The sequence below is a fragment of the Motacilla alba genome, chromosome 13, assembly GCF_015832195.1.
Source record: "Motacilla alba alba isolate MOTALB_02 chromosome 13, Motacilla_alba_V1.0_pri, whole genome shotgun sequence".
Classification (NCBI taxonomy): Eukaryota; Metazoa; Chordata; class Aves; order Passeriformes; family Motacillidae; genus Motacilla; species Motacilla alba.
In genome coordinates, this window is record NC_052028.1 from 968,844 (window position 1) to 993,517 (window position 24,674).

Sequence of the window (24,674 nt, forward strand, 5' to 3'; positions counted from 1 at the left end):
GGCCTCGGGGCTACGACCCCCAGGCAGTACCCAGCCCGTCCCACTGCCCCCTCATCCAGCCCACACTGCCCGGCTCTGCCCAAGAGGATTCCAGCAGAGGAAGGGTCAGAGCCTCGCTGAAGCCCGGCGAGACACCGTTCTCTGCTGGCCGCTCAGCCACGCGGGGGCAGTGCCACGGCGGGAGGCAAGCGCGCGGGTCAGACACAACTTCCCCTCAATGAACCCACACTGACGATTCCTGAGCACACGCTGGGCCACCTCTGTCCCCTCTGATAGAAACTGTCCTGAGCGCCAGAACAAAACCATCCTTTCCTCCCCCTAATACTTGAGCTGGCAGGACAGAGCAGCCGCAAACGTGGGCTTTGTTCCAGTTCAGGAGACACAGAGTAACAGATGGAGAAAAGGAGATACAGCTACATTTATGCACCTCCCTGCAAGGCTGGGCTGCTGGAAGCACAGTGGGCAAGTGCTGTTCCAGCCTGCAGCCTGTTTTGTAAGGCTGAGTCCAGCACAAAGTGCCTGACGGTGTAGTCCCACTGCTACTGCAGTCACAGGACTTGGGGCACCTCGTGAGAGCAGCACTGACCTGCTCACAAGAGCCCAATGTCAACATGACACCAGAAACCTCCTTTCTGCCTGTGAATGAAGCACAAGTTCAGAAAGTTACAGCTGCCTGGCTATTTCCGCTGCAGCTGTCACAGGCAGTAAAGTGCTTGTGTTCTCCATCAGAGGCCAGGAGACCAGTAACTCCATGTTGGACACTTTTCTGCTTTTATTTTAAAAAAATCCAGAATGGATCCAGTAACAGTTTTATTATCAAGGAAATTGTTTTACCATAAGCAGAGAACAGACACAGGATGGAGCAGAAGGCTTAGACAAGCAAAGTACTAAACTTCACGCTGCCTCTTTCGTAAGAAATAATGTTACAGCCAAGTTTGAAGTAGCCCCTTTCCTTCAGAACAAGGGTACCAGCCTAGCTCAGGGCTAAATGGGCTCCAGCAATGTCCCCAGCCTTGCCCCGGCTGCTCACAGCCCTCCACCTGCTCCCATCTCCTCAGACCCACAAGGAGGAGGCATGCAGGCCATATTCTCCTCCCCATGCCTGGACAGCTTCCATCTCCACCCTCCAATTTCATGACATGGTTTCCAAGCTTGGATCTCGGATTTACTACACCATTGTGTCAAGTATTAAATGATCAGCCAGTCCCCAAGCGCTCAGGGAACACGCCAGGGCCAAACTCGCAACTTTGTCTGGCATGAATTAACTTTCATCAAGTGACAATTTATCTAGCAGACACATCACTAAATTTATACATTGAAGAATTTTATATATAGAATACTGCAAAAACACAGTAAGTCTGAATTCTGCCCCTTGCTGCTCAGGAAGGTCCCTTCTCTCCCAAGCATCAAGAAAATCGACCTCTTCATCATTCTCTCGTCAAGGCAAGACAGAGACTCCTTATTGCTTCTCCTCCTTCTGATCTCCTGGACTTCCAGAACCCTCTCGCTCCGAGGCCATCTGTGAACAAACAGGTTTATTATTTCCCGGTAACAACAAACTGCTTCTCCTGGCCATTTTTCCCGGTCTGGCTGCTCAGGTCAGCTCCAGCCTGAAGAACCTTTCCTTCAGTGCAACGAGCAACGTCCACTGAGAAGGGAAATCTTCATCTCTGCCTGAGCTCTAAGAGGGAGAAAATCTTCCCATTATTCCTTCTCCCAGGGGATGTACCAGGCTGACACTACAGCACTAAAGGTTTGGTTTGACATCAAGAAAGCAGCTGTCCCCAGTAAGGACAGCTGAGCACCAAGGTCACCTGGGCACTGTGCTAATGCCATGCTGGGACACCTCCCAGCACAGGCAAGCACACCATGGCCAGGTGCCAGGGGGTGGGAGGGCCTTCCACTGGGAAGGGGGTGGAGAAGAAAAGCCCAATGGCCTTTTACTGTGGCTTTAGGCAGACTGAACAGGAATCGTGTTTTACAATCACCCTGAAGGAAGTTCAGGAGTTACTTTAGTCCTTCAGGCACTCCACGCACTGAGGGGAAAGCCCTCTCCTTACTCTTCTGGATGCTCCTTACTAGGAGCTTCCCTCTTTCCATGGAACTCAGTACAGTTACAGAACACCCAGCCTGGAAGCACAGTCAGGATTTCAAGCCTTCAACTCGCCCTGACATTCCACAGCTGCCCCTTTCAGCCAGTGTCACTCAGAGGGAGCTGCACAGAGGCTCAGCACCACCTCCCACCCAAGAGTTCAGTGTCCTGACATCCCTCTTCCCTTCCCCCATCTGAGGGCTCTGAACGTGACCTGGCCATGCACCTACCTTCTTGTATGCCATTTCAAAGAGTTTCAGGGAAGCCTGCTGCAGGCTGGTTGCTGCCTGCCTGATGTTCTCTCCTGTTTCACTATCTTTACGAGCCAGAAGTTCTCTCATCTTCGCAATTTCTTCCTTTAATTTGTTGCACTGCAAAAAAGACACAAAGGTGAAATGCTGTACTTGGTTCATCGTTAATCTCCATCCTGTCATTTCACCACCTGCTGGCCCCTTTCCGTGCCAGAAGACATGAAGTGAAGCCTCAAAGTGAGTGTGCAGGGCCTAGGACTGTGCTCAGTTCCATGGGCACCTGTCCACTTCACCAACACTGTCCCAGTTGGCATTAATGGGGCCCTATCTGCTGTCTGGGCAGAGGTGCCAAGAACAGAGCTCTGCAGGGCCTGACCACTGGCCAAGGCCATGCTCTGCGCCTGGCACAGCTCACCTGGGACAGCCGTGCCAGTGCAGTGGACAGCAAGCTGGTTTCCACAGATATTGAAGCCCTGCTGGGGAGCTGGTGAGCAGGGCTGCTCCTGCCCTGGTCAGTCCCTGTGCTGCCTGTGGAGCAGGAGCTCAGAGCAAACCAGCAGAGTGGGCTCAGCCTGGCCCAGAGCCATCTGTCAGTCCCTGCACAGGCTGGCACTGCCTCCTTCCCTGGCAGGCTGCTGGAGAGGGCTCCTGGGCACAGCTGTGCCAGCAGGGCTCACAGACACGGGCACAGCTCTGCAGCACACCATGGGATGGGGACACGGAGTGACGGCCACCATCAGCACCAGCCAGCACAGGCTGCCTCCACCTCCCCAGGGAAGTCACAGGGAACAGTCCCTGCAGGGAACAGGGACTTAGGCTCTGTGCTTCTGTGAGAGGAAACTCTCTCACATAATTCCAAACAAAGAGCCAGCTATTATCATGGAATCACAGAATAGTTTGGGTGGGAAGGGACCTTAAAGATCATCTCATTCCACCCCCCTGCCATGGTCACTCAACCAAGTTGTTCCAAGCCCTGTCCAACCTGGCCTTGGGCACTGCCAGGGATCCAGGGGCAGCCACAGCTTCTCTGGGCACCCTGTGCCACGGCCTCCCACCCTCACAGGGAAGGATTCCTTCCCAATATCCCATCCATTCCTGCCCTCTGGCAGTTTAAAACCACTGCCCCTTGTCCTGTTCCCATCTGCTGGCAGAGAAACAGCCTTTAACTGACCAGAGGCTGCTACCAACAAACTGTAATTGTGCTCCCTCAGACACCTCAGAGCCCCCAGGAGTCCTTTAGTTCTGCTTCCCAGAGTTTTAAATTGATAATTGGGTACATTCTTCTAAACCTGACTTTTGAAATTCACAATGCATTGCCTTAAGAGTGGTGTGAAAAGCACTCTTGGATATTAAATACCCATTTCATTTCTAAGAGAGAAAAACTGGAGTTAAGTGGGGGCTGCTTTTTATTGCCTCCAGGTTCCTGTGTGCTGTGCATGCTCTGCCAGGAGAGCACAGCAGCTCTGCCTCTGTCCCTGCGCTAACAAGGGCAGGCACTGTCCACAATCTCCAGCCTTGGAGCAAACCCCCCTCCGAGGAGCCAGCCACAGCACAGTCCTTATCACCGCGTGCAAGGCCACACCAAGGACAGAGCTGTGTCAGAAACCTCTCATCAGCAGCTTCCCAGGCTGATGACACCGACCCGGCACTTTGCAATAGGTTATTTGCCAGCACCCAAACCCTGTGTCCCCTAAGGATGTCTGTCCATCCCCCCCTCAGCCACACTCACCCTTCCCAAGGAGTGCCACAGCCAGAGGTGCAGGGCTGTGCCACCTCTACCCAGCACAGAAACAGGGCCAGAGCTGGAGCCACTGGCCAGAGCCAGCTGGGAGCTGAGTGGGGATGTGAGCAACGCTTTTGTGAGGAATTTCATGTGCTGTAGCACTCCAGGATCAGGAACAACCTACCTCATCTGCTGGCAGCTGATCCTTGAACTCTTCCATCTTGGACTCAGTGTCATGGATGATGCCCTCAGCCATGTTCACAGCCTCCACGCGTTCCTGGGGGAGAGAGCTCATCAGGGCCGCTGCCAACACCACTGGTGACACAAGTGGTGACATTTCATGCCCCAAACTGCTAAGCTTCACACAAGTTCCTACCCAGGGTCCTTCTTAATGGCACCAGGGCAAGAGGAAATGCAAGCAAACCATTTCTAGGTGCACTGCGGCCTCACAGGGTCCCAAGAGGAGTCTGTGCCAGCCAGCCCTCAGGCTTTCACTCACAGTCACTCCCCTGAACTACAAGTGACCAATGCTCCACCATTGCTGACACATGGGAAAGGACAAGACACCTCAGGGACAGCACAGCACACTCTGCTCCATGGGAAAGCAGCAGAGCTTTTGGAGAACATCCTGAAGCTTCTTCAGCAACAGGGACACTAGAGACAACTCAAATGCTGTGTGCTTTTACCCATGGTCCCTTATTACAACAAACCCCATTTATGCATTCCTGATGCTTTTATGGCAGTAAAACCAGGAGCAGAAAAGTGTAACAAGGCAATTTTTGAAAACTACAGTTATACAAGTGATCACCTTGCTCTGTGAGCTCACTGGACAGGGGTGAGTCCCACTTCAGGATTACAACAGAGAGGAACTTACCCAGCAATTTAAGAGACAAAGTAAGGCAGCAGAACAATTTTCAGTGCAGCCTCTTTAGACACCAGACATTTCCCTATGCTCCACAGCAATGATGAGGTTGCTCAAGCAGTGGGACTTTCAGAGCAAGGTCTTTGAAAGTTCCCCAGCTAACCCGCAAATGCCCATCAGCCACTGTTCTGTGGCTTTACAGGTTCTGAGGCCAGGCAGTGCTGCTTCCTGGGGTTTTATTCCATGCCTTCTCCCCTTCAGTCATCTTCTGATCCCTTCCCTACTGGGGGCAAGATTTACAGCACTGCCTGGACACCTGAGACAGGCTCCTGCAGGCTGAAGGACACAAAGTGGTTCAATTCCATGTGCCAGTTTCAGCAATCACTAAACACACGCTGGTGCCACATCCCAGAGTCAGCCTGTGCTGTGTCTGCTTAAAAACCAATGCTCTATATTTAGTTGCATAACTCATTATTACTACCCTCATTAAACCAGTTAGTTCCAACCATTAATTTTGTGTGTATTACAGGTTCAGTCATTCCTCCACGGCAAGTGCCAGTCTTTACTCAACAAAGCCAGCGAGGATTTCCATCACCTCCTTCTTGCCTCACCTGCACCGAGGCCAGCACTGCTCACATGGACACAGCATTCCAGGTGCCAAATGCACAGCCAAGGGGGACAGTGGAGAGCAGTGATGCCAGAAACCCTCACCAGAGTTGCAAAGCTGTTTGCCATGAGCAGCAGGCAGGTGAGTTTGTTCACTGCTGCCTCCACATCCCAGAAATTCCTTAGGGAGCAGTACGTCACACAGGGCAAGGTATCCAACCTCAAGACTCAAATGCCTCTGCAAACACCTTCATGCAACCGTGGAGTGTCAACTGAGTGTAGGGAAAGGAGCAGAGGCTTGGTAAGAGCTCACAGAGCAGAGCCCTGGGCCCCCAGGGGTGGGCACAGCTCAGAGCAGAACGGTGAAAGCAGCAGGTCCTCTGCTCCCTGAAGGCCCAGTAACCCCGTTACCTTTCTCCGCCTGTCCTCCTCTGCGTATTTCTCTGCGTTCTTCACCATGTTCTCAATTTCATCCTTGCTCAGGCCACCAGAGGACTGGATAACAACTGCAGCAGAGAAGATCAGGAATAAAGGATCTGCTCTCACCTTTGAGGATTATTCCCCAGCCTCACAGCAGCAGCCTTGCTCAGATAGTCTGCGTCCAGGGAGGCCCCATGGGCAGGACAAAGACTGACTCTTAAAAGAGCCACTGATGCTGCTGGCAAGACGAAAGCCTCATCTCCCCAGCTCTGCCACACTCTCCCTGCCTGCTGGTCTGCAAGTCACTCTGGCCAGTCCTCACTTAATCCTGCTGGAAAGTGAGGGTGCAAAGCCCTCAAACCAAAGGAGCATCCCAGATTAGAACCACAGAACTAAAAAAAAAAAAACACAACTAAAACCCCTTTAAACAAACAAACAAACCCTCCAGAAAAAAACTCAACCAACAAAAATTAAAAAAAGAAAAATAAAAAAAAAACCAAAGAGAAGGAATGGTTTCATTAAAGATTCCTTTCCCTGTTGGAAAACAGCCCAGGCTTGGTGGCAGGGTAAGACATTTCCTACCCAGCTCCTAACATTGCCCTTAATAAGGAATGGAGCATGATTCTATGGGCAGGCTCTTATACATCCCCTCCTTGGTCTTTTCCCTCTATTAATGTCAAAAAGCACAGTCCAGATTCAGGCTTTACTGCAGGAATTTATCAAATTTCATTGAAAGAGGACCAATATCCAGGACATCTCAATGTCCATAAAAGTACATGCTACAATCACCATTTAAAGGAACTTTTCTAAGGAATATTTGTCAATGGTACAGAACCCTGAACAAAGACACACACACACAGAGGTGTCCTTTAGATACAGATGCGGGATAAGCAATTCACTTTGTAATTAGGACCACATCTACCTACAGGTAGGCAGCTAAGTGTCATTCTGGTTGCCTGCCACCAGGAGCCTTTTACTCAGCAGTAGAAGGCTGCCACTCATGCAAGATCTCCAAGGAAATCCAAGTAACAAGCAGGGTGGTTTTGGTGCCAACCTGCTGCCAAAAAAGCCAGCAGTGTGATTAAAAGCAGCACACACCCTCCAGTTGTGCATAGTTAATACTTCTGCTAACTGGAGCATTTCACCGCTCAAGGGTTCTCTCCAAGAAACAGCTGAAGGGCAGTACAGAGGCTTCCAATTATAAGGGAGAAGAGCGTTTTATTTTCTATCAAGGGAATCTGTAAATGCTTAAAATTAATCTCCTGAACCCACCACAGAGCTTTAGAAACTGTCAACTGTGTCATTAATAAACCCAGTACACGGGGCCCAACATTTCACTGTACCACAGAGCAGAATACACTGACAACTTCAATTCCCTGAGCCTCCTGCCAGCTGGAGACACTTCCAGCTTAAACAGAAGAAAATAGACAAGATGGTTACAGGTAAAACCTGCTGCTTCAAAATATCCCAATCTCCAGACCTTTATAATGGAATATAACAAACAGGGGCTTGGCACAGGGCTGGTCTGCTCAGCTGTACATGACACATCCTGGAGTGAGAGATCCTCCTGATTTGATTCTGCCTTAAAAGCTGGCACCTTCATGCAGCCAGGCTCACAGACAGCAATCCCTGTGTGTTCCCAAAGAAACAGCACTCCCACACAGCTCAAGGACAACTCATACACAGTGCTGCATTCCCAAACTCCAACTTCTGTCCCCTCAGGGTAACACAGGGCACACATGACTGCCCCAAACACCTTGGTGACAGAGCACAGCCCACCAATACCAGTGAGCCCTCAGTGAGCCACCCTGTGTACCCAACACCTGGGCACAGCTGATCCATGCAGGAAACCCAGGAAACAGCTGCACTCTGCTCACATGTTGCTGCAATTATTCCAGATGGCAACACCAAGGCAGGACTGTCACACAGGGCAAAACCACTTGGAATGTGGTGAAACCCTGCCAGTGAGGGCTGCCTAGACATTGGCATAGGAAGGTGCTTCATCTCTGCTTAACAAGGAGAGCATCCACTGGCAGCAGTCTCTGGCAGCAGGTTACAGGAGAGGGCAGAGGCTGTGTGCTTACAGAAGCTTCACTGCCCTACAACAAACCCACAGTTCAGCTCTCTCTTATCCTTTGCCCACCCTCCTCTCCAGGGGAGAGACAGGCTCAGATGACTCCAGCTGCCTCTGTGTTGCACTGGCAACAGACTGAAGAGTGAAGGTGACCCAAGCATGGAGCCACACGCTCCATCCCCACCCTGGCCTGTGGGACACCATCCAGGCAGCACTGGAGCACACTCCACTCCCCCTCAGCACCCCCCGCACAATCCCTGTCCCTGTCATGCCCAGAGCACTCACTCTGCTGCTCCCGCCCGGTGCCCTTGTCCTTGGCTGACACGTGCACGATGCCGTTGGCGTCGATGTCGAAGGTGACCTCGATCTGGGGCACTCCCCGTGGTGCTGGAGGGATCCCGACCTGAGCAAGGACAAGGGTTGGCCATCAGCTTCCACAGGGACAGAGCTCAGGGGACAAGGGCTGGGCACATCACCCTGGGGGGATCTGATACTGAATGAACCACTAACCAACCCTCAGAGCTGAGTCCTCTAGGTACCTGTTGGCACCATGCTGTGCACTGGTATCTGGTTTCTGCCCTAGAAAAGTGCACAGAAACCACAAGAGAGAACCCCCAGGGTTGGTTCCAAGGTGGTACAGGCTCTGCTTTATTGCTACACAAGCCCCATCTTCCCTAGATGTGGCAAGATGCTCTGTTTCCTCAGTTCTGGACACAGATTTCACTGGCCACCTCTGGGGAACCATTTTAAGACAGTTGAGAGGCAGCACACTTCCTTCAAAAGAACAGAAGGGCAAAGCCCTTCCTTTCTACAAGGTTCTTCCTAGGAAGTTCACACAAACTTCGACAGTTTAACAGTGTCAAACTTTGCCAGCACTGACCAAACCCATTTTGCTGAGGGAGCTGGCTGGGCAGCCCCCTCTGTTCCCAGCAATCCTAGAACACGTCTATTCCCCAGGGAGCAGGGCGTGGGCTCAGTTCACAAAGTCTCCACATGATTCTTCAGAATGATGTGTTGACAGTTTAACATCATGGTACACGCACTGCAATCCCACAAACACACACCCTGGAGTACCTCAGCTCACACTGACTCTGCTCCCAGGGTCTCACTAGGCTGAAATGAGCTTCCCTGGGGACTGCAGGTATCCTGGAGCTGCTCCAGGCCCCATCTTTGCTACACCACAGGAGAGGCCAGCATTCAGATTATCTCCTGGTACCGGTACTGCAGAGGCTTTTTTATACCCAGAGAGCCCTTCCTGGTGACCAGGCCCTAAAGCTGCAGTAGCCCCAATGCTACATGGGAGTGCTCAGAAACTATGAGCTCTATCTTCAATGTCAGTTGATCCTCAGCCACAGAAAGGCTGTCCCAGGGCCAGGCTGTGCCGCTGGGGGCTGCTTTTGTACTAGAAAGGGGTCAAATGTCTTCTATAAGATGACTCTTCCTCAACACTGCCTTCAGGGGGCAGCTGAAATGGAGAAGGCTCTGAAGATCTCCTAGAAGGTCAAGTCTAAGGTCAGGAATAGAGAAGCCAACATACCAATGTGAACTGGCCAAGCAGTTTGTTGTCACTGGCCATCTCTCTCTCTCCCTGGCACACTTTGATCTCCACTTGTGTTTGCCCATCAGCAGCTGTAGAAAACACCTATGGAAAAGGAACAGGAGGTTACTGTATAGCTAATACACAAACATCTGCAGTTACAAGCCGACTGAACAAGGAATAAAAGGAAGCTGCTTGGAAGGGAAAATCATTAAATGCTTGTTCCCATGTTCCTCTGACAAAACTCCAGGGCATCAAGGCTTGCAAGAGCCAAGCCAATGTTTTCTTGTCCTGTATGCACCTGAGGACACAAAAACTGGCCATCCATGGCAGGAGCAGGTTCCAGGGCAGCCACCACACTCCAGAAAATCTCCCCTGAAGCAGCAGGCTCCCCAGCCCACACCCCGGGCAGCTCAGGTGTTATCAGAGAGAGCACACAGCAGCAGGCCCAGACAGGGCCAAGGGAAGGAAGGGATCACACCCAAGGCACCAGGACATTACAATGCAAAGAAAAGATAACCCTTCCCAGGCACTCAGCCAAGCAAGGGCTCTCCCATGGGCGTGGTGCTCAGTCCCAGAAGGGCTCCACACAATCCTTCTTCAGAATGATGTGTTGACAATTGACATCATGGCACACACACTGTAACAACCCTCACCAGGCCACAAACATCCTGGCATATCTTGTCATTGTTAAGTCAACTGCTGCCCCTCTTGGGCAGTGATAATCAGATCAGTAGCTGACATTAAACCTGATTTCTCCACTGCTTCTCTTGTCAGATGAAGAGGCAAAACCATCTATCTACTAGGATGCTCTGGGTGGCCTTTCCCAAGTTGTCCTGACAGCACCAGCAAAGTCCCACCCATCCAGAGTCACCTCTTACCTGGCTCTTCTTGGTGGGGATGGTGGTATTCCTGTTGATGAGCTTTGTGAAGACACCTCCCAGGGTCTCAATGCCCAGGGACAGGGGAGTTACATCCAGCAACAGCACATCTGTCACATCACCAGCCAACACCCCGCCTTGGATAGCTGCTCCAATGGCCACAGCCTCATCAGGATTGACTGCTTTGCTCGGAGCACGGCCAAACAATTCCTGCACAGTCTGCTGCACCTGAGTGGAGACACAGCACAGCTCATCCATGGGGGAACCACCACAGCCACAGCAGCCTTGGCTCAACCCTATGTCCTTATGCTGCTGCTGCCATGGAAGCCTGAGACAGAAACACTGAGCCTCAGCTCTGTGCCTGCCCCCTCACTGCCCACCCTCCTGCACAGCACTGAATGCCCTCATTGCAGCCCAGACAGCCCCTTCTCCAGAGGCTCTGTGTGCCAGCTGCAAGGCAGCCCCTTCAGAGCCTTCACACAGCCCAGCCACATTCCAAGGGGATCCTTCCAGGCTTATCTGGGAGTCAAAGACTGCTCCCTGGGAACTGTGCAAGCCAACACTGAGCAGGACACAACTGCCAAGGACAGTACATCTGTGGAGGAGCACAGGGAAGGTAAAAAATCCAGCAGCACAGTTCATGTTGTTTGTGTGCAGTAAAGGAGAAAAAAAAAAGGCAATTGTATAAAGAAAGTATTTTCCAACTCTTTATTTCGTGGGCTGTTTCAGCAGAGATGTGTTTTGTCAACACTCTGAGCTCTGCTGTCAGCTCTGCCCTGCTTGGCCCATTCCCCAGGACTGTGCTCATGACCCCAACAGATTTCCTGCTGAAGCATCCAGGCAGGAACGCACTGAGGGTCTGCTGCAGAGCACAGCTCAGAATTGCCCTCCTCTGCACTACAAGGAAAGGCTGTGGGGCTGGGCCTCCTCTCCCAGTACAGGTGTTGGGCACACCAGCCCAGGTGAGTGGGATATGCCTGGAAAATTGCTGGAAGCCAACACCCTACTCTACGCTGCAGCCAGGAGAAACCTGCCCAGAGTGCTCATTACAGAGGAGACTGTGTGTGTGAACATGTAATTAAATGCAAGTCTTTCCCTCTGGAGGTGTATTTTACAGTACAAAACGATACTTGGTGTAACCACCCAGGGGCCATCTCCCAGAGTACTGGCCATGGGACAACTCCAGAGAAGCCACATTCCCTCCTAGCAGGGGGAAGAGAGCACAACAAGGTACTCAAGAGAAGGCTTGGCTGTGTACAACACAATGGCACCAATTTCAGAGGCAGAGCAGTAACTACAGGCACTCAGGAAAGCATTCTGCCAGCCCAAAGCTACACATGGCTAGGGGTTAAAAGAAGGAAAAAAAAAATCTATATTTAAGTTCTGTCTTCCACTCCTGAAGGATACATAATGTTTCAGAAAAAGCTTTTGTGTTTGTCATCACTTTATACACAGGTAATCACACAATTTTTCCTTTATCCAGCTGGAACAATAAGGACTTTGGGAACATATAGAGTTATTCCATGTGAGCTTTGGCCAGAACAGGAGCTTCTGTTTATCTTGCTGCTCTGGCTCCCCTTACTGGGTGACCTTCTGCTCATACCAGTATCACCTCCAGCCACCAGGCTCATTAATGCAGGGAGGAAAAACCTTCCCACCAAACCCCAAACCATCCCCAAAAGCAGGACCATGTAGACACCTACTGTCCTAGAGAAGACCTGCAAAGCACAAAGCAACAAACAGTCCAAGCCTGAGTGACCCCTCTGGAGTGAGATTTGGTGCTCTCTGCAGGAAAGGCTAGGCTGTAGCCTTGGAGGGAGCAGTGAACATCCTTGTTCAGCTCTGGGATGGAGGAGCAGCAGCAGGGCATGGCTGGAACAGGAGCAGTAAATCACCTGCAGACAGCACTTATCTGCACAAGTGTGCATGTCAGCACAGCAGGCTTTAAGGCTACCTGCTGAGCTTATCTCCACAGAACTAAGGGCCAGACTTTAGATAAGGAGTTTCTGCAAGAGCCAGGTAAATGGGCCTGCCAAAAGCAGCCTTCAACAGGTAGCTCTAAATAAACATAACCAGCAGGTCCAGAGGGGTTCTGCTTGTGCAGGTTCTTCACAGCTGAAGTGCTGGAAATCCCTTGGAAGGCACAGATTGCTGACAAGTGGCTGTCACTGAAATGTACCTTTACCACACTGAGTCCACAACAAGTGGAAATGCCCTGTACTTCTCAGCAATGCTGCTTGTGCCCAGTGCACCCCAGGATGTCAGGCTGCAGCTGGACTTTCACCTCCCAGCACGTCCCCCTTGACTCTGTACAGTGCAACTCAGCTCCAGCCCCCAGGGCCCAGCTGGGCTAAGCAAACAGAACGAGAGGTCCTGGGCAGTGCTCCCATGGGACCCTCAGCATTGAGTTTGCCCAGAGCACTCCCAGCTCCTCTGTCCTGATCCCCCAAACAGCAAGCACAGGGCAGCTGTGCCAACCCTGCCTGAATAGGCCCTGAGCTCATACCTTTGGCATTCTGGTCATGCCACCGACGAGGATGACTTCCCCAATGTCACTCTTGCTGACTTCAGCATCCTGCATGGCTTTCTGGCAAGGGGCCACAGTCCTCTTGATCAGGTCAGCCACAATGCCCTCAAACTGCGCCCGACTCAGCTTCATGTTTAAGTGCTTTGGTCCAGAGGCATCCATGGTCAGGTAGGGCAGGTTGATGTCGGTCTGCGGCAAGGAAACAGGCTCAGGAAAAACCAGGAATGGGCTTTAAATCAGGTTACAGGTTCTGTTTGGCCTGTATTAAGGTGTCTGCGTGGCTGTTCACCCTCCAGCCCAGTTTAAGTGGCAGCAGGCACACTTTTACGTTTGAAGTTTCAGAAATAAGACAATTATTTTGTTCACACCTCATGGTTACAATTGTTAAACCCAAATTTTAATACTGTGTTACTTCAAGGTCTTTCACTGTTGAGCAAAACAATTTGTCACAGCCAGGAGGTAAGAGCAGAAACACTGGAAGTGACAACCTTAATGCTGTTCCTTCAGCACAATACAGAAGAAAGCCTATCTGCAGAGCTCCTAAGATTCTGCCAACTGACTGACACTCCACACCAGGTAAATTCCTTGAAGGTATTTCCTTCCCTTCTGGCTGTTCTCTAAATGCTAACAGCTCATGCTCAACAGCCACTCTGCTGCCATTTATCACAAAGTTAATTAGAGCAAGGAACCATAATCCCCACTTTAATGGCTGTTTGTCACACACTGGATTTTTAAAGCAAATCTTACACTGAAAGCATCTGATTCAAGTGCTGAGTCATGCTGACATCAAAAGACACTACAATCCAAAGCAATTAAAACATTAGTGCTTTAAGCTCTAGAGATTAAGTTTACACAAGAATTAAAGCCATGCTGCTGACTAGAGGTGTGCACTCACTTTATACACCCCGTGGTCAAAAGTATTAGGGGAAAACAGGACCAAAAGCAAGTTGTTTTCACTTCACTGCTAAAGAGTTAAAGAATTCAGTCTTTTCTGGTATGAACAAACTGCACTTGCCAGCTCTTGAGCTCATAAAACAGAGCTTGCTATGTCTCTGGCAGAACTATGCAGCCATTGTGACTGCCGTCAGCTCCTGAGGAGCTATGAGCTCCTCACTGGCCAGCAAAAAGACCACCATCAGATGAAATTAAAGATGCTTATTCAGAAGCTAGAACTTGGCAGACTCCCCATTTCAATTACTATATAATTGACCTTAATTTCACTCAGCCAGGACTATTACACTCCCAACTTGCTGCTTCTCCAGTTCCTTATTCAGTAATGAATTCATAAAAGACACACTTGACTGCATTAATATACAAACCTGATGGAAAAAAGGAGGGAGGGTGGCTGCTGCCCATTGTCCAGCCAACTTGTCTATAGGCAAGTAAGTCAAGATTCTGTATATGAATTATTACACAAATTAGCTGTTTCAGTGGAATGAGTAGCACCAAGGTTTTGGAACTGCTTGCACAGAGCTGTTAAGTGGTTCCAGTAACCCAGCAGCACTGGCTAAATTCCCTGATGCCCATCCACAGTTCTGAAGCACAGAACAGGTTGGGAAGGTCACATTCTCTGCAAGATCAGAAGGTGTGGTGCCAGAAAAAGGGCAAAACCCAGTACCCAACAACTTGGCTTCCAGCAGTTCTCTGTGGGCTGAAAGGCTACCCTGCTGACTGACCTCCTGTGCAAGTGATGCCACTGGGCTACACTGCACACTGTCTCTTCAAAACAAAGCCAGTGCAGAACTCTGTCTCCTAGTGTTGTAGTGGATGCTCTGGATCCAAGCACGTACCTGCACAGACGATGAAAGCTCACACTTGGCTTTCTCTGATGCTTCTCTCACCCTCTGAAGGGCCATGTTGTCTTTAGTCAGGTCAACTCCCGTCTGAGCGACAAAAACAGGGTTAACAGACTCTCAGCACCTGCTCAGCAGTCACATCCCTGCACTTCACCACTCAGAGCTCTTGACTGAAAAGCTATTTCTAGGGCAGACTGCCATGTGCACTGTGCTGCTCTCTCCCTGCTGGCAGGGGTAGTTAACATTTCCAATCTGCCAGCCCTCTCTGCTCTGCAAGTGATCATACAGTGAATTACAGACTGAACCTTGGAAAGGCTTCTGTAGCACAGAATAGTAAGACAAGACTGAATTAGCAAAAGAGTTGGAATTACATGGCAGCTTCCTCCCAGCAACCCGTCTGCATCTGTCCTGTCACATTCAATTGCACCACAGATGCCTACTTTTAGAAGTAAGCAGACGGTGTATAGGACAGTCCTGCTACACCAGAGAGAAAGAAGGCAGAAGTTCTGCTATTCTGTGTCTTCCAGGAAAGGAATATTCCACTTCAAGAAAAGAAATGGAAGAAGTGGAAGCAGGCTAAAGAGTCTCTAATCCTCTTAAATTCCAGCCGTGCCAGAGGTGACAAGTCCTAAGAATTTAAGAGAATGCTCATTCTTCTGAAGAAGTGAGGCTGAAAAGCAGTGTAATACAGGATTGTGCTCTCAAGACACCTTACCTCTCTCTTGAACTCTTTCACAATATACTGTAGCAAAGCCTGGTCAAAATCTTCTCCACCCAAGAAAGTGTCACCATTGGTGGACTTCACCTCAAATACTCCCTTCTGGATTTCCAGCACAGAGATATCAAAAGTGCCACCACCCAGGTCATAGACTGCGATGCTGCAGGGAGAGAGGCAGGACAATGTTACTTTCTCAACAAAGGTGAGTGGCTCAGAACTCCCTCTCCTCAAGAGATGACGTGCAGAACGCACACTGGTGCCTACACAAGTTCAAAGCCTCTCTAAAGACAGCAGTGAACAATCTCAAAATGTCCACAGCCCCAAGCACTTAAGAGTCCATGTGGGGGTCCCTGGAAATGAGCTGCACAAAGCCTGACCTTGCCCATTTTTTCAGAGAGGGCAGCTCCTGCCTTTTCAAAATCAGACATTCTCACAATTCAATGACAAGAGCAGGGACACCAGGACTATTATGAAATTTTTTTCCAAAATGTTTCAAATGTAACGAGGCTTTCCCAGCATTACCACAACCACAGAAACACAGAACGTCTCACAAAAGCCTGCGCTTCTGTAACCAACCCGACAGCAACAGAGGACTGAATGCAGGCAGGGGAGCTGCAAGCCATGGACAGCTGGCACAGCTCAGCACAGCTCCTCTAGTGACAGCTTGTCACCCAGCGGTCCTCAGCCACACCCACCACTGCCACTGGCAGGTAAGGAAATTAAACTGACACTCAGGTTGGATAATTAAGTTGTAGCTGCAAGTTATGAACTCTTTAACAAGGCTGGTTGGCACAGAGCAGAGGTGACATTAGAGAGCTCTCACTAAAAGCTGAGTCCACCTTGGCAGAACTCCAAGCAGCGCTCTAAAATCCAGCAAGCAGAGGAGGCAAATCCCAGCAGGTTTATTTCAGAGGGTTGGTGTTATGCACTTACACTTTGTCTTCAGACTTGTCCAGCCCATAGGCAAGTGCAGCTGCTGTGGGCTCATTAATCACCCTCAAGACGTTCAAGCCAGCAATCTGCCCAGCATCTTTGGTAGCCTGAGGAGGAAAGGGGAGAGTGCTGACTACTGAGAGAAATTGAATGCAATTTATGAGCCCAAACATCTCCCAGCTTGATGAGTACCTGTCTCTGAGAATCGTTGAAGTAAGCAGGGACTGTGATCACAGCATTCTTTGCTGCATGTCCCAGATAATTTTCTGGAAGAAAAAGAAGACAAAACAGAAGTTATCCTTGTATGAACACCAAGTTATCACTCACAGAATGGGTGGGAAGCGACCTTAAACCCTATCCCATTCCAGTGCCACCCCTGCCATGCGCAGGGACACTTTCCACTGTCCCAGGCTGCTCCAAGCCCCATCCAGCCTGGCCTTGGACACTGCCAGGGATCCAGGGGCAGCCACAGCTTCTCTTGGCACCCTGTGCCAGGGCCTCTCCACCCTCACAGGAAAAACTTCCTCTTACTGTCTAACTTAAACTCACTCTCTTAATTTGAATCTACTGCCCCCTGTCCCATCACTGCATGCTTTTGTAAATAGTCTCTCTCCATTAGCACCTAGTTCGGAACTATGTCTCCCAACCAACAGAAGACAAGCCTGCTGTTTCCTGGGAAAACGCAGAGGGAGCTGTGCAGAATCCCAGTCCTTCCACAAAACAGAATAGTTTGCGGACTTCTGGCAGCATAGCAATGCACCTCTGGAATTCCACCAGTGAGTGGATGCCACTGTAATGAAGAGCTTGTCTTGTTATTATGTGAGACTGAAGCTGTACTCCATTTTCCTGCATGTGATGCACTAAAAGTCACTCCTTTTCATCCCATTTGTAGAATCTGCTGTTGCTAACACTTAGCACAAGCAATGTACATACATCAACTTTGTAAGTGTTTGAGACAGCAACTCAGAAAAATATCTATCACACCCTATTTTAAGGTCTCAAAAAAGGGAAGTCACCAAATGCACATTGAAACCTGCTAAAAAATACAAATGTGCACGATGCAGTGTGGATGCACAGACAAGACACATGGCTGTGCAGCAGCACTCCACAGAGCTTACACACTGCACTGCTCTCTGCTGCCTGCAAAGCCACTGCTGAAACCATGCAGCACCCAGGCCAAAATACAACATCCCTCCAGGAAGAAGATCCCTGTTGAAGGCAGATCAAAGTCAGATCTATCACCTCCAGATGCTCACACACCACATACTTGTATTTTACTACTGGTGGAGCTCTATCAATGCCCAGAACCTAATACAGAAGACACAGTAATTGATGAAGCTTCAGTCTTGTCCTCCTCACACTCACTGGACAGTGTGTTTAACAAGTGAGGTTGCAGAAGGCACTACTGACTGTTCTCTCTCTGTACTACACGTAAGTTTCCCCAGAAACCACTTAAGGAATTGAGAAAGAGAGGAGCATTTCTCCAGGCCAATAGGTATTTTCCCCTACTGAAAACTTAAAGTCACCACTGGCTAATTAGCCATTAGGGCCCAACAATGTGGTCCCTTAAACACTCCCTCTCTCCCTACACACCACATATCCAGCAGCTGAGTAGGAACAAAGCCACTCCAAGCCTGGCTGCCCCAGCCTGTGCACAGCAGCAGCCAAGGAGGCGCAAGGACTGCAGCTTCCAAGGAAATGGAGCCCCCCTTCTGAGACAGGGTGAATTCAATCAGTCAACTCAACCAGCAACCAATTCTGGTATGAGTATCTTTTAAGTAAAGCACTGATATTTTGACAAAGATCCAAGACTGAGGCAGGCACTGATCTTCCTTGAGGCTTCCTAGGAGCCCACCCTGCTCCCTTCCCCCATCCGCAGCCCTGCTCTACGAGGGTTTGGTACCAAGAAAGCACTGTTCTGGCTGCAGCACTTCCACGTACAAAGCACAGAGACAGCAAAGAGCAAGCTGTACCAACCAGCAGTCTCCTTCATCTTCATGAGGACAAAGGCACCGATCTGGCTGGGAGAATAGAGCTTCCCGTGAGCCTCCACCCAGGCGTCCCCGTTGGAGGCACGGACAATCTTAAACGGGACGTTCTTACTGAAAACAACAAAACTCACACTCAGTTTCTGCAGCAGCACAAACCCCGTACCATCAGTATCAGCAGATGAACACGTGTAGCTCTAAACAAAAAACACTGAACTCGCCAGCAGAGCCCCAGATCCAGAGTCCCAGAAGTACCAATTACAGATTACTGGGGCCAACACTCGCACAATACAAATAATGCATATATACCGACTTTATAAGTGTTTGAGTCAGAAAAATATGTATTACACCCTCTTTAAGGTCTTAAAGAAAGAGAATTAAATCATCAGATGCACAGACAGGACTTATGCCTATGCACCAGCCCTGCAGAGAGCTTACACACTGCATTGTTCTCTGCTACTTTAATCAGACACCTCCTTTAATCACAGGCCTGAGGTATGATCACACAGCTTTGATTGCAAGCACCCGCAAGAATTAGAAAAGTCTGCACTACAAGCACCAGCAAGCCTTTTTTCTTCTTCTCCGAAAGCCTTAATGTGATCAGCAATGAGTGCAGCCTGGCTCTCACACAGAAGAACTGCAACCTTGAGAGCAGAGGGCACGACAACTTCCCCCAGAGCAGGGTTGTGTCTGGAAGCAGACCAGGTCGTGCTGCCCCCGTGGCGTACTGCCCTGGTGCTGGCAGTGGCACTGTCCCCTCACTCACATGTCTTTCTTCACTTCGGAGTCGTCGAAGCGGCGGCCGATGAGGCGCTTGGTGGCGTAGAAGGTGTTGTGGGGGTTGGTGACCGCCTGGCGCTTGGCCGGCATCCCCACCAGGCGCTCGCCCTCGGCCGTGAACGCCACCACCGACGGTGTGGTCCGGGCACCCTCCGAGTTCTCCAGCACCTGGGCACAAAGGAAGTGTGACATCCACACACTCACCTCAGGGACACGCTGAGGACACCCCACATGCAACACTCCTGTTTTACTCACTTTCGCTTGCTTCCCTTCCATAACGGCCACGCAGGAGTTGGTGGTACCCAGGTCAATCCCAATAACGGCACCTTTGATTGCTTCTGAGCTGGACAGCACATCAGGGGAGAGTAAAATTACCATTAAAGGAAATAATTAATTGCAAAAAAAATGTTCAGTCCCAAAGACAGGACAAAGTGATTTTCCACTCAATGTTGAAGCAAAACGAGACTGTATCCTGACCTAAGGTGTTCTCTGATGCTTACACTGAAATTTAAGCTTGTGTCTCTGTTCTGAGCCAGATGACTTACAGGTAAACCCTTGCTTGTTAAAATAAGCATATAAAATATTACTCTTCCCCAAAATATCTTTACTTCTTATGCATATTTATATCTTCTCAACAACCCTTAAGAGTTTGGTATCAAAAAGTTGTAATTAATTTTGTCCCTACAGACAGGAACTGTTTTGGGCTACTTTTGATCATAGAATCCCAGACTGGTTTGGGTTGGAAGGGGCCTTAAAGCTCATCCAGTGCCACCCTCTGCCATGGGAAGGGACACCTTCCACTATCCCAGGCTGCTCCAAGCCCTGTCCAGCCTGGCCTTGGACACTTCCAGAGATCCAGGGGGGCAGCCACATCTGTTCTGGGCAACCCTGGTATTCAAATTTATTTAAAAACATTCACCTGGAGCAAAAAATAAATACAATTGATTTGTGTTACCACTGCTTAGCACAGGGAGAAGCACCCACAGTGATAAATCACTTGGTCCACGCAGGGTGCTCTGGGCCAGAGCCAAAGCAAACCACCTTCCTGATCCTCAGGAGCAACAGGTGAATTTAGTCCAGAAAAAAGGCAGTGGTTCTCACACAAGACAAATTTGAACCCCTTCCTCCTCTCTGGGAAGAGTGCATTATCTCTCCGGAGGCTCAGAGAATCCCCGAACTGTGGCTTTGCTTATAAAGGCACAGTCTGGGATGGAGAAGGCATTCTGCAGCAGAGCAGCACTGTTTATTTCCGGGAATGTCACCTTCTCTGTGCCCAAGCTGCCAGGGGCTCTAATTCCAGTTCCAATAACAAAGCAGTGAGCTTGGAACATTCAGCTGTACCAGACAGACCCAGCTTTCCCAACACAAACAGATCTCCCAGCCCATGGCCTGAATCAGCATCAGCCACAAACATCTGAGTAAGTCACACAACCAACTGCTGCCTTCTCCCATTATCCTGCAGCAAGGAAAATGACTGATTCAAATGCATGTTTGAAATGAACTTTATCTGCAAGGGAATGAATCCAGACATCCCCCTTATCATGTCAGCATATAACAATTTGTCCCAACAGTGTTTGGATTACTTTTTGCTCGGTTTTAATCAAATAAATCTCAGCAATCCACATTTTGTGGGCACTGCTGGTGGGGGGAGCAGCAGGGGACAGCAATTCTCAAAGCTCCCTTGGAGAGAAACAAGATATTAAGAAACAACCTTAGAGAAGTTACAAGAGAAGGCTCCAGTTTTATTGTGCTGGTTTGCCTCTGTTATCCAATTCCTAGCTCCAATAACCAATTCTGGTATCAGAAAGAGAGTAAATATAAACACCAACAGCCAAACACAACCACCCCAAGGAGCACTTACGCATATTTCCTGCTGGATGCTGCTCTGAGAATATTTTGGCTGAGGCCATTCCAAAATGTCTGTAAAACAAAGACATTCAAATGAGAATTTAGTTTAAAACTCAAGAGGTCTTCAAACCAAGTCTTTCAGAGGCAGACAATGTCTGAAGCAACGCTGTCCTACTACAGTGTACCCTCTTTAAACTCTTAACTGCAAAGGAATGAATAACTTGAGCAAGTCTCAGGCTGACATAAAGAGCCCGCCCAATTACTGCACTAATTAATCTGCCATAACCCTAATTTCTATGACCAGAACGGAGGTATTTCCCTCATACAGAATAATCCGTGAGCAAGTTACTAGGCAAAATACATCTCAGTAAGTCAACACTGAGCCTTCAGCATTCCACGAGCAGCAGCAGATAAACATTAACCCCATTTCTCAGAGCTTTGTGCCTGGTCAGCAACAAAAGCCCTACTGCATCCCTTGAGCAACCTGCAGCTGAGATTTTGCTGCACAACTCCAGCTATGCCCCAGCTTGGCCGCCCCTCTGCACGCGTAAAGCAGCATCCTGGAGAGCCCGAGAAACATTAGCCCTCTTTCTAATCAAGAACGAGCTTCTAAAAAGATATTTTAATGCGAACGGAACCGAGTCCTGGCTACTCTGCTGAATTTAAAGGCGTAAGGCCCAGGCACAGCGCCTGGGTGGCTCAAGCTGCGACAGAGCAGAGCCAGCAGGGCCAGCACAGCGCGGGGGATTTGCGGTCCCCGCTTCTCCCTAAATCGCCTCCACGTGCCCTCCGCAGGCCGATCCCCGCCGGCACCGTCACACGCACGGTGAGGAAGCGAGCGACCTTACTACCTCCTTAACACAAAACAGACTCAAACACGGAAAACAGGCTCCTCTACACTCCCCAGGACCGCATCGCTCCGCAAAAACATAAGCTTGCTCTCAGTGAAATCCAGGCACTGAGGAGCCGCGGCTCGGGCCCAGACTCGCCCGCAGGCAGCACCCTTCGCCGCTCCCCCAGCCCAGCACTGATCCCCCCGGCTCTGTGTCCCGGAGCGCTCGGGCCCTCCCGGCCCGCACTGTCCCCCCGGCCCCTCACGGCGCTGACCTGCGCGGGGCGCGCGGGCGGCGCGGGCGCGGCGCGCGGGAGCAGCAGGGGCAGGCGGCTCACGCTCAGCATGGCGGCGGCGGCGGAGGACGGGGCGCGCGGGGCCGCGGCTCTTCTGGAAACCTCCACCCACGTGGGCCGCGGGGGGGCCGAGACGCGCCGCAGGACCCCCGCTGGGGGCTGACTCCAATAATGCCTGATCCCACCGCTCGCTTTCGGCACGCCGCTCGGACTCCGGCACGGAGGCGCAGCTGCACGGTGGCTTCCCGGCACGGATACACAGCTCGGTGTACAGGCTGGGGCGGGCCGGGGCAGGGCACGGGCAAAGAAGCAGAGCGGCGCACACCGGCGCGGCCTTGACAGCCCGGGTCCTGTAGCGGCCGCGCACTCAAGGTCGGACAGGATAAAGCGCACGGCGATTGCAGCGCCCTTGCGTCAGGCCCCATGCTGCGCATGCGCAACTCGAGCAGATCGCCGCATGCGCCGGGGGGCCGGGACCGTACCGCCCCTTCCCGCGCATGCGTGATTCAGCGCCGGGGCCCTGGCCGCAAGGAGGCCGGGATACCGCAGCGTCCTGAGAGCAGGAACGGAAACCTGCAGAAAACCCTGCTAAACCCTGTGAACCGCGGTCCTACCGCCCCGGGAGCACCAGAAACGGCTGTGAGACCGGCTGCACTTGGAAAAAATATCTGTGAGGGATGAAACTGATACCTCCTCAGCCCCAGGGAAGAAACGGGACTTCAAATCAAATCAAGTAGTTCACAATTCCACAGCATTCCCAGCCTGAACCCAAACCCAGCACCAAGGCAGTTCCTTGGAAGAAAGGAGCCCTCTCCCAGTTAAATCCAGAACAGCAGGAACACTTTGACAGCTCTTTGGGGCAATCCTAATTTATTTAACACTTGTCCCAGAAGGGCTCTCCTATGATTCTAGTCACCAGCCCAAGGCCTGGGGGGTCATCTCGGGCAATCCTCCTGTAGACCATGGAACCTCCACGGTCTCCTGGGGACCGTCTGTGCTACAGAGCTCGGACTGTCCCCAGCAGGCTGAGACACAGCGTCCTGGGAGCCCTGGGTTGGACACCGGTGGCTCTGCCACCTGCTCCTGGCAATGTGTCTGTGGCTCCAGCTGGGCTCTTATTTCTGCTTCCCGGCTTTCCTTGGCTGTGTCAATGCTCTGGGATGTGCCTGTGCTGTCCACATCCATGGTATGTTGTTGATCTCCAAGGGAGCAGGAAGAGCTGGCCAGAACTTCCTCAGTGTCCAGAAGCCAGAAGGGCTTCCTGAGAGGCTGGGAGGGATTGGGGCCTCCAGGAATGACTCTCTGGGAGGGAGGCAGGAACTTGGAGCGAAGGATGGGTCTTGGCAGGTAGAGGATCTTGAAGGGCTGGGGTCTCTCAGCAGAAATGGACACACTGTGAAGCTGCTCTGAGGGACTTGGCGTCTCAGCGATGGGGAGGTTCTCAGAGGGAGGGAGGCGGTCAGCAGCAGCGAGGGTCTTGCAGGGTTGGAGGCTGTTGGTGGCAGTGGTAGCTCCTGGAATGCTGGATCTTTGACGGCCTGAGCTTCTTGGGGGGATGGTCAGTGTCTGAAGGAATCTCCTCGAAGGGCAGGAGGCCATCCCAGGGATGGCCATTCTGGCTGGGAACAGCTTCCTGGAGGGATGGAGGCACCTGGAGCAGGGGGACGAGGCACAGCAGGGCAGGTGGCCTCCCTTCCCCAGACGCTCCAGCTGTGCCCACAGCGCTGTCCACATCTCGGAGGAAAGCGGAGCCGGTGTCCCACACGGAGCCCAGAGCAGCAGCATCAGCCTCTGCAGCTCCTTGGCCATGCTGATGCAGGGGCCGCAGCTGCAAGGGACGCTCAGGGAAGTTGTGGGAGCATCCGGACACTTCCGAGGGGTTGCGCGAGGCCCAGAGGCCCTGGGAACCACAGGGGCTCCCGGGCTCCTCTGCAGGCCCCTGACCTGGACCCCGGGGCGCTTGCGTGGCTTCCGAGTCCGGGCCTGTCACCCCCGGGATGCCCAGTGGCCGATGGCCCACCAGACAGCCACAATGGCCAGCAGCAGGGCAAGTGCAGCCAGCAGCACACTGATGTTGCTCCTAGCTCTGGCACGTGGCATTGCAATGGTACTGGTGGCTGTGGGGCAGGCCTGGCTAATCTAGGGATGGCTCAGTGATGTCACAGTGCTGGGCCCACAACACCATGTGACATCACAGCCTGGCCTCACACCGGTGCCATCCCTTTGTGCTGTCACAGCCCCGCCCACCTCAGGGGCAGCAGCACTGGCTCAGCCCTGAGGGTGCTCATGACCCTGGAACTGAAAATGGGAGCCCAGCCTATGGCAATGAAGCATTCCCGGGAGCAAGAGGCACATCAGCAAGAGGCTTGGTGCCTCCAGTACCCACCCTGGGGCTCCCAGGATGCTGTGCAGAGCCAGCTGGGAACAGCCTCTGCTCTGTGCCTCAGAAGATCCTGCAGACACAAAGGGAGCTGCAGCTACCCATGTTCAGGGAGCTCTCCCGACCAGGC

The 24,674-nt window shown here is 51.4% G+C and overlaps 1 protein-coding gene and 2 non-coding genes across 3 annotated transcripts; all 3 read right to left on the reverse strand.

Annotated features, from left to right (window-relative positions):
• Nucleotides 1-748: 748 nt before the first annotated feature.
• HSPA9 (heat shock protein family A (Hsp70) member 9) lies at nt 749-22,492 on the reverse strand. Its single transcript, XM_038150255.1, has 17 exons — nt 22,144-22,492; nt 21,050-21,108; nt 19,444-19,531; nt 19,175-19,356; nt 18,398-18,522; nt 16,613-16,686; nt 16,421-16,527; nt 15,485-15,647; nt 14,764-14,856; nt 12,953-13,162; nt 10,447-10,674; nt 9,566-9,670; nt 8,314-8,431; nt 5,946-6,040; nt 4,251-4,343; nt 2,323-2,463; nt 749-1,519 (listed from the first exon to the last, which is right to left on the reverse strand). Exons 1-17 carry the CDS (start codon nt 22,213-22,215, stop codon nt 1,460-1,462), a joined length of 2,013 nt encoding a protein of 670 aa, XP_038006183.1. The 5' UTR covers nt 22,216-22,492; the 3' UTR covers nt 749-1,459.
• Nucleotides 8,997-9,065, reverse strand: LOC119706736. The gene has a single exon (XR_005258596.1). It is a non-coding gene; the product is annotated as a small nucleolar RNA SNORD63 (small nucleolar RNA).
• On the reverse strand, nt 10,129-10,200 carry LOC119706735. The gene has a single exon (XR_005258595.1). It is a non-coding gene; the product is annotated as a small nucleolar RNA SNORD63 (small nucleolar RNA).
• Nucleotides 22,493-24,674: the final 2,182 nt, after the last annotated feature.

What these genes read in the sequence shown, in the direction of transcription:
- HSPA9 (XM_038150255.1), bottom strand. Translation starts at nt 22,215, where the DNA reads ATGCTGAGCGTGAGCCGCCTGCCCCTGCTGCTCCCGCGCGCCGCGCCC. An exon ending in AGCTTTCATCGTCTGTGCAG is followed by an intron (nt 13,163 to 14,763) that starts GTACGTGCTTGG and finishes TCCTTGCCGCAG; the next exon opens with ACCGACATCAACCTGCCCTA. An exon ending in ATCAGCTGCCAGCAGATGAG is followed by an intron (nt 2,464 to 4,250) that starts GTAGGTTGTTCC and finishes TCTTTTTTGCAG; the next exon opens with TGCAACAAATTAAAGGAAGA.